This window comes from Antennarius striatus, chromosome 2 (assembly GCF_040054535.1).
Source record: "Antennarius striatus isolate MH-2024 chromosome 2, ASM4005453v1, whole genome shotgun sequence".
Taxonomy (NCBI): Eukaryota; Metazoa; Chordata; class Actinopteri; order Lophiiformes; family Antennariidae; genus Antennarius; species Antennarius striatus.
Window position 1 is genome coordinate 19,804,696 of NC_090777.1, and position 20,260 is coordinate 19,824,955.

General features: G+C 40.4%; 1 protein-coding gene across 1 annotated transcript in view; it reads left to right on the top strand.

The window, feature by feature from the left end:
* Window positions 1–1,549: 1,549 nt before the first annotated feature.
* The window catches only part of scn8aa (sodium channel, voltage gated, type VIII, alpha subunit a), a 35,060-nt gene continuing 16,349 nt past the window's right edge, over window positions 1,550–20,260 (top strand). The window contains exons 1-14 of the mRNA XM_068306509.1: window positions 1,550–1,828; window positions 6,504–6,622; window positions 8,031–8,120; window positions 8,937–9,065; window positions 9,918–10,009; window positions 13,043–13,264; window positions 13,409–13,472; window positions 13,621–13,762; window positions 15,201–15,407; window positions 15,624–15,905; window positions 16,773–17,087; window positions 18,601–18,736; window positions 18,969–19,207; window positions 20,008–20,181. Of these exons, the coding sequence (XP_068162610.1) occupies window positions 1,550–1,828; window positions 6,504–6,622; window positions 8,031–8,120; window positions 8,937–9,065; window positions 9,918–10,009; window positions 13,043–13,264; window positions 13,409–13,472; window positions 13,621–13,762; window positions 15,201–15,407; window positions 15,624–15,905; window positions 16,773–17,087; window positions 18,601–18,736; window positions 18,969–19,207; window positions 20,008–20,181 (2,490 nt within the window). The remainder of the gene's footprint in view (window positions 1,829–6,503; window positions 6,623–8,030; window positions 8,121–8,936; window positions 9,066–9,917; window positions 10,010–13,042; window positions 13,265–13,408; window positions 13,473–13,620; window positions 13,763–15,200; window positions 15,408–15,623; window positions 15,906–16,772; window positions 17,088–18,600; window positions 18,737–18,968; window positions 19,208–20,007; window positions 20,182–20,260) is intronic.

Below are 20,260 nucleotides of genomic sequence, written 5' to 3' on the forward strand. Positions count from 1 at the left end.
AAAATACTTGATGTGGGTAAAGTTAAGAATAGAAACATAATTATCCTTTATTTTCCCATCATTTTAAAAACACAACAGTGGAATAACAAGGTTATTGCACAAATGTAACTCATCAACCTCTGTACATGATCAACTGCACAGATTGTAGGCATATCTGATATGAAGAACTATAAGGACTTATTTTGAATTATAATACTTATCTGTCTGTTATATTTAAAATATATTTTCTTTAATGTAAATTTGTTGAAATGTTTGACGGGAGCATGCGGAAGCCTCTCCCTTTGTCGTCACCTCAGTATATCATTAATTTACTGTTTGTTCTTTCTGTGTTGTTTTAGTTTTATATGTTGAACTCAAGAGACATTGAACCAAATTAGTTTATGTTCATTGTATTTTTACATGATCTTAATATAATGTCCTTTAAAGGAATATTTCACTGAAACAGAATAAGTAATCATACAGTTTTCACTCTTAATAAATACAAATGTTATGAATCATTTAAGGTCTTCCTGACAGTTTTAGTATTAAAAGGTGTCACATCTCTTCATCTCAGTAGCTGTTCTTATCACTGACTGTTGAGAACTGTATAAACATTATAGTGAACACGATCATGGTGTATCCAGTTACACTTGCTGTAGGTTTGTAGGGCTGCTGTCTATTGATTCCTATTAATCAAGCATTTATTATTTACCTGAATTTAAATAAAGGAAAATCAATTTGCAAAATGGGCCTGTGAATAAATAATGTGGCTTTCAAAATTCAAAGAGTTGTGTGTTTTATGTTTCCTTTATTCATGCTATAGATCCAGAATCAGTGGCACAGTTTAAATTGTTTTTTCTAATATCACAACACACTAGAAAAAAAATCTTTAAACCTTCGCATTGAATACTTCTGGGCGTTTGTTATGTTATGCATTTTGTCACTTGCTCCAAAGCCCCTTCTATTTCCAACTCGTTTTTAATCATGTCTGTCCTCCTGACATAAAATTGACTTGATCAACCATAATGATGAAGGCAGTATCTGGCTGATTTTACATTCCAGTTTCACACATATATTAACTACGATAGTTGATTAAAAGCCTCTTTGAAAACGTGACATTTTTACAAATGAAGTGTGTCATTTATTCCATGGAAACTTGATTTTACAGATGAATCTGAAGGATGGACATCTTGTCCTGAGCCCATCACCCAAATTTTACTCACTAATATGATTTGTTACATCTCATGATACTTAACTTCAGTTACATTCAGCTTAGATATTACATTTATTTTAACAAGAAATTTTTTTTTTTTTTTGCCAACTTAGAAAATCAGTCATGTTCCCCATGGTATAAATACAGATTTATAGAGTCTAGTCTGGACCCACCAGGGTCATACATACTCCTGTCTCGTAAATAACATGCGCCGATCGTTTCCTCCACGCTCCCGAAGAACGGTTATGTGAAGGAATGTATTTCTAGAAGTTTCTTTGACACCCTGTCTGCTTCTCCTGCAGAGCTACTACTGTGGATGGTACAAACCTAAAAACCAAGCAGCTGCAGGATGAAAACATGGCTGCACCCCTTCTTGCACCGCCAGGACCTGATAGCTTCAGAAAGTTTACTTTGGAATCTTTGGTGGCCCTTGAGCAGCGCATCAATGAGGAGAAGAACAAGAAGCCACCGAAACAGGACAGCAGCTACCGTGATGATGATGACGAGAACAAACCCAAGCCCAACAGCGACCTGGAGGCTGGGAAGAGTCTGCCCTACATCTACGGGGACATCCCTAAGGGAATGGTGGCGGTACCACTGGAGGACCTGGACCCATACTACGTGAACTCTCAGAAAGTCAGTTTACACATGCACGCATGCACGCACACAAGCACGCGCACACACACACACACACACACACACACACACACACACACACACACACACACACACACACACACACACACACACACACACACACACACACACACACACACACATAGATAATAAATAACTTGTTTCTAATGAAACCTGGGTATCAAATCTCTGCATTTTAGTGCCTTTCTTTGTAGTTTCTCTTTAAATATTAAGTTCTTTTGTTTGCTGATCTTTATTCTATGTATATATGTTTAATAAATGACAGTATTTATTATCTTATATGTTTCAGTATATCACAAAACTTTATACTGGCACTGGTATCTCAAACTGTCAAATGACGCCCAGTTTTTCAGTCGAATGGTATTTGTCCCTCTCCCTCATGTGCGTATCTAAAACAGCAAAAATAAATTCTATTAATTAGCTCTAACTTAACACTGGAGCCATATTGTTAGGATGCTAACATCTGTGGCATGAAGCATGTTTATTTGCTTCAAACATTCAGATTGTTTAACGCATTGTTTCAAACATTTTGACTCAGAACGATTGGAATCTAAATTCAACACGACCATGTTTGAATTTCATCAGATAATTTCATTTATTTTAATTTGTTGAGCTTCTTTCCAGTCAGTGACAACCAGCAGTTTGTTTGTTTTTTCCGTCTGATCAATCTATATGAAAGCTGCCTTTACTGCACAGACAGGTTGACATCTGTTCAGAAGTATCCCTGGAGCCCTAACATATGTGTTATTCATTCACATGGTCAGCAGATGGGTCGCCTCATGATGTCAGGATGAGTCACACGTCATGACTGGAATTTATGCAGGCAAAGCAGCGCCGTGTGGATTTAGATGTTTTGGCTTCCAGGTGTGCTGCTTTTTTCGGTAATTTTAATTCAGCGATAAGGTTGCAGATTATAATTATATTTCCTTGCTTGAAGACCTTTGAGAGTCGAGCTCTCGATTTGTCGAGTGGGCCTTCGGCGTATCTCTGATGTGCTCACAGGGCTTTGGGGAAAAGGTCAGAAGTGGGAACGGCAGAGAGACCGTTGTTCCACATGACGGACTTCTCTAATTATTCCAAAATGAATTTGTAGCAGAGAAAAGCTGCAGCGGGACAGAGAGGACTACGGTTTGTTGGGGGAGGCATGTGTCTCTCTCTGGGGTTTCAGTAGTGTCTGATGCTCAGTCTGAGGGTGGTGGGGTGACCTTGAGAGCCTCTGAACATCCTCATCATGTATACCTGTCAACCAGTAAAGGAGGCTATTTATTTCTAGTGGCTGTGCCTCGTCAGACCAACGAGCCTTCCAACAAAAACCGTAAAATAGACAAACCATCACTGACCAGGTGAAATTTGCAGCCATTTTGGGAAACCTGATGTACCATAGAGCTAATGAGTTCTAAGAAAGTGTTTTACATGTGTCACTTTTTAAAGAGGCAAGAATTCATTACCATAAAATGGCTGCCAATGTTTAAACGTTGCCGGAGAGGCAAACTGTGCTGAGGTCAGTTTAAAGCTACTGTGTTTGGGAACAGGAGGGAGCAGCAGGTTTAAGTCTTCTACTATAGTGATGTTGTCTATATATATCAAAGACTTATATAACAAATCTGTTTTTTATGTTCGAAATGGTCTCCTCCTACCACACAGGATGGTAAAGAGTGCTGCACCTCTCCATAGCAATACTCTCTAACTTGTTCTCAGTGTAACTTCAGCTATAGAATGACCTACCTGGAAAGCAAGCTGGTGTTGATTTGTATGTGTGTGTGTGTGTGTGTGTGTGTGTGTTATCACTAGCTGGAGGTTTTTATGATGCTCATTCGTTCATCCAGGTGCTCAGCGTCTGTGTCTACATTTCTGTCTTATAATTTACACTTTTTTTTCCTCATTCTTCGCTGACTGTTATGTAACCAGTCCGGTGCACCAGGATGAGACACGATTCCAACACGTCCAGCAATATCGATAAATCTACTCACTGACACCTCACTTTGCCTTCATGCAAGTCACCGATTTGCCATGAGAGATACGAACAAATTGTGCAAAGCTTCTTTGTCTTCCTTAATTTTTGTTTTTCCCCTTGCCTCCGCCAGCCGTCCTGTCACCTCACAGCTTCAGACAAATCTAATTATGGCCCTGGATGTAGTCTCTTTCTGATGTCAAATGGAGCAGACGCTGGTTTGGATGTAGCCATAACGTTCGATCAGGTGATGACCTTGATCGTAGAACGTCCCTCTAGGTGGCTTTGTCACCGAAGGGTGGCAGGGCTGGTTTTGGGAGGTGGGTACTGGTGGGTTGTTGCAAAAAAAGATGCAGGAAAGCAGATCATCTTTTTCATCAGATGTCTAATTGTGGTTCTTTTTGATTGTGTCAGGCTAGCTTAGTGATGACGCAGCATCCAGCTCTCCCTGTTAGCTGTCAGCTAGAACTGGACTGTGCCATTTTGAGCCAAACCACGCTACAGTACGTGCAGACCACAGGCACCAGGCTGATGAAAACGATTTTGAAGGAGAGGGGACAGAGATATATTGGGAGAGAGGGATGGAGGGAGAGAGGAAGGTGTGAGGATGCAGAGGCTCACCTCCTTTCCTTCTCCCTTCGACATGTTTTGATGGGGAAGACCTGAGGCTGTAAAAAAAAAAAAAAAGCCATATTCATGATAACGCTACAGAGCTTTTTGCAATGTCCTCATTTTTTAATTTAATGAAGGAAATAAACACAATTTCTCCTCCACACCTGTCTGTGTTTTTCAGAGAGTAGTCAACATCTGCTCATCTTTACATGGATTGAAGATGAGTATTTACAATGATATCTCAAAAGTCAAAGATTTGACAGACTGTGATGTAAAGAAACTGGCAGAATATCTCTGCGTCATTTTGATGGAAATCAGCACATTTTTTTCCACAGGCATTTTTTTAGGGGTGTAAAATGGCAGTAACTGGGAAAAGGCATAACGAGGAATACATGAGCACCTAGTATGGCAGCTGAGGCTTACGCCATTGCTTGTGTGTGTGTGTGTGTGTGTGTGTGTGTGTGTGTGTGTGGGTGTGTGTGTGTGTCTCTCTTTGGTTAAAAGACCCATAAATCGCAGTCCATTTACCATTTACCACTCTGGTTGAGAGGAGAGGCTCTTTGAAAGGCTGCTGCAGCCCCCATAGATGCAGATTTTGTAGTCCTGCCTGTTCGCTGTAGCTTTTGTGTTTTAGCTTCTCTCTCTCTCTCTCTCTCTCTCTCTCTCTCTCTCTCTCTCTCTCTCTCTCTCTCTCTCCCACCCATCCCCCTTCTTCTTGTCCTCTTCTCCCACCCAGCTCTTTCGCTCAGCCTCCCTCCACCCCTGCGTCCCCAGCCTGCTGGTGCTACAGTTGCTTCCTGCCGGCTTGCTTCACTCACCCTCCATCTCCCCTGGTTTTCTGCCTATTTCCATCAGCTCTGGATTATGAAATTTTCAGTAGCTTTGCAGAAGTTTAGTCATGCGTTACATCAAAAACACTCCTTACATACAGCGATCACACGTGTGAGCGTGTAGATGACAATATTGACGACTCATTTTTGAGTTTTTGCACCAGCGTTGCTGGTGTGTGTGAACATGTCAGACCGTGTGCATGATTATGCGGTAGTTTATGTGTGTCGGTCATGCGCGTGCACGGAACACACATGTGATGGTGGTATTTAACAGAAATGTCATGCTATAGGCCCTTATAGTCAATGTATGTCTCTACCAATGATGGCCGTGCTCACAGGGAATGTTTAGAGTAAATGCGAGTGTATTAACACTCGTGGGACCGTCTGCCGCTCTGACCTATAATGGTATCTAGAGAGTGAGATTATCAAATCATGTTTAACATGCTGCTTGTTAGTTCCCATCAAATTAAAAGGACGGAACTGGGTCTCATCCAACAAGCAGTAATTCTCTTCCTTTCAGTTTCCTTTTCCTCCCTGAGATGTTTCTGTTTATTGTCGACAACATTTACACACGTGTCTCATTTTGAGTGCACACATTACATCAAGTCATGTGACACCACCAGAGCCACCCCCTCACTTCATTTTTCCTCCTCCACTCCATCTTCTCTTCTGAATTCTCTGTCTCTGGCCTTCAACACTGGTGAGGGGGTAGGAGGTGGTGGTGGTGGTGGGGCTCTGCCGGGCTTAATGTAGTGAGGGACGCCTTGTTAAAAGCACATGGGCTCATATCACTTGTGCAAATGCACAGAGTCTCATTAAAGTTTCATGCAAATCCCCATATTTTATTTAAACAATTATGAGGTTATCCTCAGGAAGATGCTTGCCCACCCCTCACGGTTTTACTTGTTTCCTTCTCCTGAAACCGCCAAAGCCATGATGTGCAGAACGGCACTGAGTGACTGGGACAACATACCAACATTAGAAACATCCTGGCCGTCATTTTCACTGTTAGAGTATTGTGTGTTTCAGCTGATTTAATAGGACAGGAAATGCACATTTTATCTTTTATGTCTTATCTGCTTATTTGTATGGTGAGATATGTATTTGCAGAGAACATTCTCATCATGATTCGTGATTTGGATAACATGTTTGCTTTTGAACCATATTGTTTTTCATAAATGCTAAATGATGTACACAATTGCATGTCTTGTTTGATCTGTTTTGTTGTTGATTAATTCTCTCTTCTTTCTGCTCTCCACAGACATTTATAGTGCTAAATAAAGGGAAGACAATCTTCCGTTTTAGTGCCACACCTGCCTTGTACTTCATAAGTCCTTTTAATTTGGCTAGGCGAATAGCTATTAAAATTTTGATACATTCATATCCTTTGAACTGGTGTCTTAACAGCAGACAAAAGTGTTTCCTGTTCATTTGTATTATTCATAATGATATGTCCTGTCCTTCTGCTTTTACCCTCGTATATTGATGTTTCACTGCAGGAGAGAACACAGACAATTGAACCGTAGTAAGGGAAGAGTAGCACACATGATGACTCATCCTTAACAAAAAACCAGGCCAGATCCCTAAATTAGCCTATTAAATGCTGAGTCATCAATCTCAGTGGCCAGATCGATCATTTGAAGGTGATGCTCCTCTTTCTATAGCGAGAGCCGTTAAATGAGCTGGAAATAAATCTGTGGTAGACAACAAGCTGCAGCAGAGAAAAACTGGAATTCTATCAGGCTTATTTTTTAATCTTTTAATGAAAATAACATCATCCATTTTAACACAGCCTCCTTTAACTAATGGATGTGTTGGGCGATGAGCTGTTACACCTTTGAGTGGCCAATGGATGTAGTACCAGCCTCAGATTTAATGCCTGTGCACCAAGGCAGTATAAATCTTCTCTATGTATATAAAAGCCCATTAATAACTTTAAAAATCACATGATTGATGCCGAAAACCTGAAAGTAACGTTTTGTAAACAAACTTTGTGAAGAACAAATAAAGGTGGAGTGCGTGTATCTCAGTGGTTCGAGAATACAGCCCTTGTTCAGTATGGAGGCTTGTCATCCGTCACCCCTCTCCTACGTTTCCTGTCATCTGTTAGGCTATCATTGCCATTTGAAGGCCAAAAGGCCTGAAAAATAAATTACACAAAGAAAAGATTTTATAGATTAGGTGAAAAGTATTTCAAAAAAATGTGTGGGCAGTTTCCCCAGTTGATTTTTCCCTTTGGCCACTTTTTCAATTTCTTTAGTAATCTTGGAAACAGCATCTAAACTGAAAAGGTTTTCATTCTAAACACCAAACATCAGTTTTGATCTCTGATTACATTTACATACTTTTCTCTCTTTAATAGCCACAGCTATTATTGACTTCTGCTATCCGTAAAGCTCCTTCAGAGGTTTTCCTTTGGATTTGAATGACACTAACCCCTCTGAGATCCACTGGTACCCACTGACACCCACGCAGCTTTCAAGCATTCCGTAGTTTTACAATGTTATTGCATTTCCATTAAATATACTGTATACCATTTAAATATTTCATGGGTAAAATAATGGCCTTTGTGGTGAAGAGCACACATAACCATCCATTGTTAAGTGCGGAGTGACTTCCATGACATTAACTATGAGGGCTGACTGGGCTGTAGAACACATAGGCTGCTGGAGGCCCTTGGTACTCTATTTGTTTATTGTTATGTAATGCATGTCAAGTGAGGTTTCACAAGGTGTATGAGGTCTGTCATCTCTTCTATTATCCTTATTTTCCTTAACCCACTCCTTACTCTTTTCAGCATGATCATTATGTGTACTATTTTGACCAACTGTATATTCATGACCTTTAGTGATCCTCCAGAGTGGTCAAAACAAGTAGAGTAAGTACATATCTGGTATTTCACTCATTATTATCAATGAATGCTAACTCCTAGCCCCAGTTGTACCTCCCTATTACCATTACATTGGCATATAGAGCTCATGTGTTCAAGAACAATAAAGGATAACACTGATCTCCTTTTGGAATTGCCTTGACCTTTACTTGACCCAGTCATGTTGACACAGTATAAATAAAGCTAGAGTAGACTGGGTTCATATCAGTGATTGTTTAACTGTAATATTGGCAGCTTCACTATGATGTAAAAAAGGAAACGTATCACTTGCAATCGTAAAGATTTGTTAAAAGTCCTGTAAATCAAAGCAGACCATGCATGTACAGTAAGTCATTCAGGATTTTGTAATTTCCAAACTTCAAATGTGTTATGAATGCAACCCCTTTCTCCAACAAATAGCAGTGATATTATTTTAAAAAGACATTTACTGTATCGTCAAAACTTTCTCATGACTTGGATAATAAATATTTGGTCCTCTGATGGATAATGTTGTGACCAATTAGCCTATTGGCAATTTAATACCGCTACAATAAAACTGACAATCACATCATCCTCAACTGCATTTTGTCCCTCTTTAAGCTAACATGGTGTTACTGTAATATTTATGGTCTAAATAGCTGACCATGCATTTATTTTACATAAAATCCGATCTCATGTGACTTGAATAATAATTAAAAGTAAAAACTGTGGCTAACAGCCTACTCCAAAAACTTTATCATTTTGCATTAATGTTCTGATTGCCTCAAGGCTACATTTAGATTGAGTGAACTTTATTCTGATTTTGTCATTGCTTTTTATTTTCAGGTACACATTCACAGGAATTTATACATTCGAGTCTCTTGTAAAAATCACTGCACGAGGATTCTGTATAGATGGGTTTACATTCCTTAGAGACCCATGGAACTGGCTGGATTTCATGGTCATTTCAATGGCGTAAGTATTTTTGTTATAATTCAGACTTAAATTAATGGATTAAATGAAATTATATGCACAAATCTTGCCATATTTGTTAAAGTGGGCGGGCAAAAACAAAGTGAGTTTCCAGTGCTGCTGATGACTGTTCATTTTTCTGTCTTGTTATTTCTTTCTCTTCTGTATGATAACCAATCTGTGTCTCCCTCATTGATCTGAGACATCCCTGTTCTTTCTCTTTGGGAACTGAAGGTTACATCTGATACACTGTGGCCTCCCTGACAAAACCCACACCTTGGTCTCATTCATCCGATTTATTTTCCTCCTGTCGTCTAACTCTCCATTCATTCACTTTGAACGTCTCAGAATTTGCGACATTCAGTTAAAGGCCCATAGACTGTATACCAACTAGCATATAACACCTACAAGTAAACATCCCAAAATGTTAGGTACCATGGAAAATGCATCCTTATCGTTTTGAGAGCTCTCACGTAGCCCATCTGTGCGTCAATTTTGCTTTTGGTCTAATATCTGCGTGTAAATAATCGGATGTTGTAACTGTGGTTTGATCCTGCAGGTATATAACAGAGTTTGTAAACCTAGGCAATGTCTCAGCTCTGCGCACGTTCAGGGTGTTGAGGGCATTGAAAACTATTTCTGTAATTCCAGGTAAGACAGGATGGGGCAAGGGAGGTGGGGCGGGGTCGGTGTTAGGTGTGTGTGTCTTTCTTTCCTTTTACCTTCCACCCTTCTCCTCAGTGGACAGGCTCTGTGAGTGGCGTCGTTTCCTCCTGGTTCGGTGGTGTTGTGCTCTTGGCGTGTGTGGTTTTTGTCATCGTGTTTGTTCTGTGTGTGATCCTTCCCCTATTTCAGATATATAACAGAGTTTGTGGACCTGGGCAATGTATCTGCGCTGAGAACATTCAGAGTTCTCCGAGCATTGAAAACTATCTCTGTCATTCCAGGTGAGACTCAGTTTAAACACTAAGGCTGATCCTCTCACCCTTTCCTTTCTACTCACTATTATTATGGTTACAATTATGATTTAAGCAGCAACAAAAGAATTGGAGACAACCATTTTTTGATTTATTTTTCCTCCAAAATTATCAAAAATGGTACTAATACATTTTTGATAGGCTTTGCAGTCTCCTCTAGAGCCTTCCAAACTGCACTATTCCCTAGTAGAAATCCTGTTCTGAGGCTTTTTTCAAGGCAGCTGTGTTCCTCCTTGGAAAAAGCTTTAACCTTCTTTTTATCACACCAGGTTTCATAATATAATAAGTTAATTTATTTTTCATTAGCAAAGCAACTGTTAAAGAAAACTATATATTGGTAGTTTAGTGAAGAAAGCATGATCATTATGCCTGGTATACACTAACTAAAGTACAAATAATAGCTTTTTAAAAATTGTCAGAGGATCCATAAGGAAATAATAGTGTAAGTAAAATGAAGTCAAACAATTTCTGGCACTAGTTGTAAACTAGTGGTTGAAATGAAAAGAGAACAATCCGAGTTCCTGGCATCAAAAACATATTGTCCATGTGAAAGTTCATGTGAGAAAGCTTTTAGAGATTCCACAGGATCCATCCGTTATTAATGTATGAAGACTGCCAAGCCTAGTTTGTGAACATATCTCTTATGCTGCATGATGCTTTTCAGTCACTTGCTTTTACAATATTAGCCTTCAAAGAGCTTGGCTGACTAATGGCATTGAAAGTTTCATTTGCCCTCTTTTGTTTTTTAGTTTGATTATTGATTTTCTTCTTGATTTTTTACTTGAATGATGTAACACAAAGAAAAAGGAACAACATACTTCCATCATAGAAGTTGGGAACACAGATGGGATGCTTGAATAACCCCTAGATCTTTTTTTTTTAGTGATACTGACCGCATATTTATTGATAGGGAATGCAGAATAGATGTACTTTAGAACTGTTTGAGGATGGCCTTTTTTAAAGGTTGCCACATTATTTCTACAAATGAATCATGAAATCCATTCAGTGCAAGAGAAAATGGATCATCTTTTGATGGTCATGAAAAGTTCTGAGATTTTGGAAATTTGGTATGCATGTTTGCAGAATTAGAGAAGATCACTACCACTTTTGTGTCTGGAAAGTAAGTATGAAGCTACTGTACATTTATTTTAACAGCAACAACAACAACAACATTAAGGTCTAAGGAGTAACCTAACACATAAAATTCACATCAATAAACTCATGTTTTAATTGAGGATAAAGAACAGGCCAGTCTGATCACCTTAAGGAGATTGTACCAAAGCACAAAGGCCTTGACAGAGAGACCAGCCACCCTTAGTTCTGAGTCAAGACTCTGTCAGTGCCTCGGCTGTCGACCTCAGGTTACGACTGGACACGTAAAGAATCAGGAGACCAGAGATATATTTTTGTGCGATACAGCACAGGCTTTAAAAATTATCAGTAGAATCTTAAAAACAATTATGAAATGAACCAGAAGCCCATGGAGGGGAAACAGGAGTAACATGTCTGCTCATTTTGATCTGGTGAGGAGTTTAGTTGCTGCGTTTAGTACAATCTGAAGTTTACATGTGAACGTCATTTAAAAAACGAAATTAAATGTTTATAATTCCCAAAATATCATAGTACTTCTCCAGTATACAGAAAACCAGTTTTATGATAAAAAGCATTACTAGAAATAAAAGCCGTCACATCCAGTGCAACTTTTTCTTTATGTTGGGTGTGTTTTGTTACTGATCTTTCACTGGCAGTCCCATTTTGTTCTCTGTGGACCTGACCGTGCTAACACTAACTAACTAATTGGCTGCTACTGTAATGTTAGGTTTAATTGAATGACATGAAAGTGGTATTGATCTTTTTTTAAAATACAGTTTTCCTGCTTGTAGCTGCTGAACTGGATGTCATGATTACAGTAAATTTAGATAAATGAAGGCTGTATATAAGGCTGAATATAACAGTAGACTACAATTGAAATGCTAATTCATTTTGTCAATTTTATTTGCTCCACAATATTGTTCTTTGGATTAATTAGAAAACTTGCTTCTGTCAGGTTTGTGTAGTTTTTATTAATAGTTTAAAACTTCATGTAGGCCATATTATATGAGCAGATCCAGCATAAATCTGTTCATTGCACCCATGAACAGAAATGGGGGTGTGGGTCTTTTGGGTTTTATGTTTCCGTATTTGAGTTCCTTGTGGACACATGAGAAAGCTGCCAGAGGATAACCAGAAGGTAACCTGATTCTGTCTTTAGTAAAGGTGTGGATGAGACAAACTGCAGGGTCTTGGTACGGGGAGTCAGTGCTTTCCCAATAACACCTTCCAGGCAGTTCAAGAAAGTGCCCACACTGGCACTGGCATTGAATTGCTCCTGTTCAGCCTTGGAGTTTAAATGTCCTGCATGTGGTTTCTAGCCCCCCCTTGCCTGTGCCTCTGTCCTTCTCATGGCCCCTCTTTGTGCTGCTGTGCTCTATATGGATTTTCCTCTCACTTCTTGAAGTCTTCCCCCTCTTTTATTTTTTTAATCAACGATGATCATTTTAATGAATTTGGTCATTACAAAACATTACAAATCAGTAAAATAATATAGAGGTCTGAAAAGAATGGGAATGCTTCTAAATATTTCCTGTCTGTATTGTTTCCTGAGATGTGATGTATGGAATATGTCAGCTTTTGTGGAAAAAATTTAGGACTAACTATACAGCTAAGTCAACGCAGCATCATGTGATACTTAGTTGTGTTATAACATTTATAATTAACTAATTTAATAGAGATATAGTTATTTGAATAGGTAAAGTTAAAATGAAGTCAGTATCCATTTCTAAGATCATTTCCTAAATCCTGCCAGAACTCCAAATGTAGCATTGGTCAATCCCTAAAAGGGACTAGCATATTAGCTGTAGCAGAAGTCATAATGGCACCACGTGGAAAAGATTTCTACTTGGGTCATCAGCATCTCCTGTCATCTTTGTGGTTTGTGTATGTGTGTGCGTGATTACTCCCCAGGCCTGAAGACCATTGTTGGAGCCCTGATCCAGTCTGTAAAGAAGCTTTCGGATGTGATGATCCTGACTGTTTTCTGCCTGAGTGTTTTTGCCCTCATCGGTCTCCAGCTCTTCATGGGCAACCTGCGCCACAAGTGTGTGATCTGGCCAATCAACATCACTGAGACCCACCCAGCCAATAGCAGCAAGGCCTTTGACTGGGACGAGTACATCATGAACGAAAGTAAGTGTCAAAGCTTCAACAATTTTCATACTGGCAGCGAAGTCGAAGTCCGACTGGTCTCAACTGATCTGCAAACTAAACAACTGCAGTTATGACAGAATGTGAGTGAAAGGACTCATCGTGACCGTTTCTGTTTCTCTTCAGCCAATTTCTACTTCTTGCCTGGCCAGCTGGATGCTCTTCTCTGTGGGAACAGCTCCGACTCTGGGTGAATTGACTCTTGTAGCCTCCAAATGCTGCAACCTCAACAAATCCTTCTGTCACTCTTTAACCTGCTCGAAGAAAATAAATAGTGTTTTCATTTTCTGGGAGTGTCCTTCTCATTTTTCTCCGCCCCCCTCCCCCCACCCTCATAGCCGCTGCCCAGAGGGCTACACATGCATGAAAGCTGGGAGGAATCCAAACTACGGCTACACCAGCTTTGACAGCTTCGGCTGGGCATTCCTGGCTCTCTTCCGACTCATGACACAGGACTTCTGGGAAAATCTTTACATGCTGGTAAAAAGCTGATGCATCAATTAGCTGAGCTCCTTTCATGAGAGGCAGAAAAGACACACACACACATGCACATACACACACACACACACACACACACACACACACACACACACACACACACACACACACACACACACACACAGACACACACATTCTGAAATACGACTAACAATTAACAGTAGAATTACACATAAAGCTGTACGGATATAATTGCCCAAAATTTGTGGGTGATTCATATAAAAACAAAGAAGAATATTTACAGGTTTAAATTCTCGCCATTGGATGTTGGCATTGGATGTTTATATAAAAAAATAAATGAATTGATTCCTTTTAGATTTATTGTACTTATAAGACATCTGCTATTTTGTTGCATTTTAAGGATTCAATTACTTATTGATTACTCAGGGACATACTCAATAGATTAATCAATAATTAAAATCTAATTCATTACTAATATCTAGTCATAATTGCAGCCTTGTGTCACAGTGCAAGGTGTAAATGTTAAATGATAGAAATGCTATCAAATACTTTAATATGTCATCATTTCATGCATATTAAAGAGCAGCAGATACCTGTCAAACTCCTGAGATGCTACAAGCTGCTACGCTGACTCTGGTGTCATGTGTTCCATCAGTCAAGCTGTGTGTGTGCATGCTGTAGCAGGAGAAGGCCATTCGTTGAGTTTTTCTCTCGTTTTCCATTTTGACTGACCTCATCTGCACATCACAGTCATGTCTGTTATGTCTGTCAGCCTTTTCCACCTAGACACTCCGCTCAGCCTCCATGTATGCAAGGAAATATGAAATATTAACAGCTGAGGATTGCCGTTTGGCCGATGAGGAGATAAAACATGGTGGGAGCATTCCAACTCAAATTTTCTTTTTTTTTCTTTCTTTAGGCTCTCACTGCTATTGTGTTTTATATTTTTGGAATAGTTATTACACAACCAATCTCAGGTCTGATGTGGAATCTTCTTGTAGGCATGTTCAGAATTGTACAAAAACCAATGCCTCTTATATTTATTTTTAACTTGTCACATGATATTTGGTGTTACTCAATTTGACCCTTCAATTATTTTGCGCTTCTTTTGATTGAAATGCTGTATACTGTATTTCCAAATACATCTTAAATTATAGCACTTTTTTGACTGTGCAGTGTTCTACATGCTAATACCAATACCAGATATTTTTTTGCGGCTTTTGTCTGGACCGGAGATTCAGACATTTATGCTGAGCTGTTTTTTGCTCCCAGAAATGCTCGGTTTGGCCAATCGCTCTCTTTTCACCACCAACAGCTTACGCAGTTCATTTCTGATGAGTCACTGTGAGATATGACCCCGGGCTTGACTCTGGGGTTGAGGTCATGTGTCAGATGTCACAAATGTCTCTGAGATTTCCTTACCCTATCTTCTCCCCTTATTTCTGCTGCCTTTCAACAGACTTTGAGGGCAGCAGGGAAGACCTACATGATCTTCTTCGTGCTGGTGATCTTTGTGGGCTCGTTCTACTTGGTGAATCTGATCTTGGCTGTGGTGGCCATGGCTTATGAGGAGCAGAATCAAGCCACCATGGAAGAAGCCCAGCAGAAGGAGGAGGAATTCAAGGCCATGCTGGAGCAGCTCAAGAAACAGCAGGAAGATGCTCAGGTCAGCGATCTGCATGACAGAGCATGAAATTATTCCTTACTCATGTCAGATCATAATTCCTCTGCACCAGGATCAGCCATGGCCAGATGTATTATGTTTTGGATTTAAAGTTCCTGTTGACCTGAGACATACAGTATAACTGTGAGGTGGTTATTCCAGCACGGAGTTTTATTTGTTGTTGTTGTTGTTTTTAAAAAAAATCTTTTGTTTTTGCAGGCTGCTGCCATGGCAACTTCTGCGGGCACAGTGTCAGAGGATGCAGTGGAGGATGACGGAGGAGGGCGGTTGTCATGCAGTTCGTCTGAGATGTCAAAGCTCAGCTCCAAGAGTGCCAAAGAGCGGCGTAATCGTAAAAAGAAGTGGCGACAGAAAGAGCAAGAAAAAGAGAAAGGTGACAGTGAAAAATTTGTCAAATCAGAGTCGGATGATGGCAGCAAAAGGAGCCGCTTCCGTTTTCCTGATAATCGCCTGGGTCGAAAGTCTTCAATTATGAACCAGGTGAGGAAAACAGAGGTTTTATCTTTGGCTTATTTAGTCATTTGCTAGGAAAAAAAGAAAAATAATGGTATATTTTTAATTATTTATACTATACCGACCAAGATTTTCGTGATAATTCTTAGCATCAGACACAAAGAGACCAAACAAGAGCTACAGGATGATGTTTTGTTATGTTTTGTTATTTTAGAGAGTATAGATAAATAAGTATGTTGATGTCACTGAATACATGGACTATGCTCGATTTCCTGTTCCCATTTTGGGAACACGGCTGCTATACAATATGGTTTTGCCCCAGCTTATATACAAAGGAGCATATAGTGACCAGAAATGCAGGAGCCCACGTCCGCATGCTGAATTATTCACAGCGATTACATGAATGTTTCAAAGGAAGCATTTCTGCAGCTTTGTTCAGGGCTCATATGGTCCCCACTGACTTTCAGTTGCAGTGTTTTTTGTTTTGCAGCTCTCTTCATATTTGGATCAATACTTGAAGATTGATGGTGTCATGATGCATGTTCCTCCCCATGCGGTTTCAGCTACCTGTGTGTGTGTGTGTGTGTGTGTGTGTGTGTGTGTATGGGTGTGTGTGTGTGTGTGTGTGTGTGTGTGACCTTGAAGGTGTAGGATATCACTGACCTAATTATGTATTTCTCTCTTGTTTATCAAGTCACAGCTGCTCCAGCAGTATTTGCTTCATCAGGGAAAATGTTCTGGTTGCATAAATGTCCCACACCCCTTAATGCTGCCTTTCACAATGACCTCCAAACCTGATGACACACAGCATAAAAATGAGGGTGCAATTAATTGCAATTCAGAAACACCTTGAACTACTCACAAATGTCACCTTTGTGTTTCTTTTACCTTTAGTCCCTCCTCAGTATACCCGGATCGCCCTTCCTGTCCCGGCACAATAGCAAGAGCAGCATCTTTAGTTTCAAAGGCCGCGGGAAGGACGTGGGTTCGGAAAACGAGTTTGCAGACGACGAACACAGCACGGTGGAGGAATGTGAGGAGCGTCGAGGCTCCTTGTTCAGCCCTTATCGGCGGAGCAGCTACAGCGGCTTTCACGGCAAGAGGAACAGCACGGTGGATTGCAACGGCGTGGTGTCGCTCATTGGCCCTGGGCCTGGTGGACGTCTTCTGCCTGAGGTGAAAATAGATAAGGCAGCTACTGATGACAGTGTAAGGAAGTCAATGACTAGACCTATCGTATCTAGGCATGGCCCCCTCTCGTCCGTTCCTTTCCTTTTTTCTTCTCTATCTTCTACTATGTCATCTTTGCAAGTCCGTATGTATCTCTTGGCTAAGCGCTCGTGCCTCCCCCCCTCCCAGCTCTTGCAGTGTATGCTGCCCTCCAACAGTAGGCAAAGAATGGAGAAATAATAGTGAGCATTTGTCAGGTTAGTGGAACGGGGTCTATCAGTGACTTCCAGACAATTTTGTTGTTTGATTTTAACAATGAATGTCATTGTTTTGAATGTTCATATCAAATTACATTCATATTTGCACCATGCTCACACTATCATAAACAAACACAGCTCAGTATCCCATTGGCTCATAAGATTTGATTATATATCAAAGTCTGATTAAATCACTGCACAAATCATATGTAGGATGTCATTAACTTCCTGCTTTATACAGTGTAGTCATGAAACAGCATTCTTCTTAACTAATAGCATACAATGATGAGTTAACATGCTTCAGTGTGTTGATGTGTTCCTCCTCCAGGCATCCAGGTCCTCTGCTAGCCTGTGTGGGTAGATCTACAGTAGGAGGCGGAGAAAACAGAGTGAACCAGCACTATAGAGCCACATTTTATCTACTTCCCTGCTGTTAATATCTCAAATCAGGCACACAAGTAACACACACACCTTCCTATCTGGCCTCACTAGTTTAATTTAATACAAGGAGGGCTGCTGTCCTTGTCTGTCTCTATCTTTCTCTGTTTCCCAAACTCCCCCTGGTCAAAATTAGTGAATTGGTTGTGTCTCATTCCAGTTAGCATGGTAGATTCAAACCCTCAATTCAAACCAGCATGACATAGAGTAGTTTAATAACAGCCATGGTGTCTGTAGTTTCTTCTCCTTCTCTTTGACTTTGAGCATGCTCATGCATGACAACTGGATGAATTTGAACAACCTGCCCCATACGATCTCTTTACAATGCTCTGGACTTGATGGTTGCAATATAAATTATATGGTTTCAAAGTAGAAAGAAACCATAGCATCAATTTGCGAGTGACATTAAAATGGCCAGATTTGGGAGACATTTTCTATTATGATCTCATGATTATATTGCAATGGCAGCAAAGCCTCCATTATTGCATGACAGGACTGAAAATGCATTCATGCAGAAGCAGTTCTCCCAGCACTATACTTCACAATCCATTTATTATTCAATCAGGATGAGCTAATTACATTCAAACACAATTAGGTCAAGCATTTCTTGACTGCTGCTCCCACTTTGGCCAAGGCTTGCATGTATTAACAGTTCACACAAATTTTCCTTGAAACCAATATTGAGAAAGAAACGTCTAAAAAATGCCCTGCCCCCAACCCAAAAATCTGACCCTCAACTACAGTACTTTCTCCTGCCAACGCTGTCGTGCACTTCCCTCTGCCGGCCACCGGTGGTGCTGTGGGATGGTGTTCATGTCCTCTCCATGGGTGCTTGATTCTTCCTCTCCTCCTGACAGCCGACTACTGAGGTTGAGGTGAAGAAGAAGCTGTCGGGCTCCCTGATGGTGTCTGTGGACCAGCTCAATACCTCCTTTGGGCGGAAAGAGCGGGCCAACAGTGTCATGAGCGTCATAACCAACACACTAGTGGAGGGTACTGCCACTTTAACCCAGCTATTTAACCTGCTCTCTCATTATTCTTTAACTAGGGCTGCTCTCATTGGTTGATTAATTTGACATGAATTTCCTGCTTATCTGCTTTGCATATCCAACAGTACCAGATACATACAATGCATACAGTTTTATCATTTGATACCATTGCATGCGGTATACTCAAACACGCATGTATTTTTGATTTTTACTTGTGGTCCACGCTATGTCTTCAGAACTGGAGGAGTCTCAGCGTAAATGTCCGCCATGCTGGTATAAGTTTGCGAACACTTTCCTGATTTGGGAGTGTTCTCCTCAGTGGATAAGGATAAAGGAGATTGTCAACCTAATTGTCATGGATCCCTTTGTGGACTTGGCCATCACCATCTGTATCGTTCTCAACACCCTCTTCATGGCGATGGAGCACTACCCCATGACCCCTGACTTTGAAGACATGCTGTCTGTAGGCAATCTGGTGAGTGGTAATGTTTTTGTTCATTTATTTTAACCTCTGCTTCCTCTTTGCAGCTCAGAGAGGGGTGTTGTCTTTAGGGCTGTAACTGGTAGCCCTTTCATTGCAAATTAAAAGTTGAAAGGGAAAAGAAAACATTTTCAAGCATCCCTTCCCCACCTGTATCTTTTATCAATGCATTTCTCATTTCTTCACTCACACAATCATTGTATTTTTCCCCTACTGCTCTCTTTTTCCCTTGGTCAAATGGGGTTCCTGTTTGCTTCTTTCTGCCTGTTTGCTGACTGGTGGGAGGTTGCATTAGTATTTCACAGAGCCTGATCGATGAACTCTAAAATGGTGCCTGAATCATGGCATGGATGACTCAGCCTATCCATTTTAAGTTTTAACATTTATATAGGTGCAAAGAAAATCCTGCATCTTGACTGTTTTTCAGTATCACATAACTGAAAATATTTTTGTCAGGATCTCAAAAATGAGATGAGAAATAGTGTGTGCACACACACACACACGCACGCACACACACGCACACACACACACACACACACACACACACACACACACACACACACACACACACACACACACACACACACACACACACACACACACGCACACACACACTTAGTCTTTATACTTGCTTTAGATAATGTGATTTACCCCACAAGTGGTAATGGTTGTTTCTTTAATGCACAAATCATATTGGAAATGTCACCAACCATCATGCATCTCCTGCGTCCCGTGAATCATGGTGCCGAGCTGCATTCATTTGTTCCAATCTGTTCTTAAATTCTACCTGCCAGGTGTTCACCGGGATCTTTGCAGGGGAGATGCTTTTTAAGCTGGTGGCCATGGATCCGTACTACTACTTCCAAGAGGCCTGGAACTGTTTTGATGGTTTTATTGTGACGCTGAGTTTAGTGGAGCTGGCACTGGCTGACGTTGAGGGCCTGTCTGTGCTGCGGTCATTTCGTTTGGTAAATCCTATTTTAGCTCCTATCTAACTAAAACAAAAATAAAGTTAAACCGTGAAGTTCAAGCCTTTCTGTTTTGTTG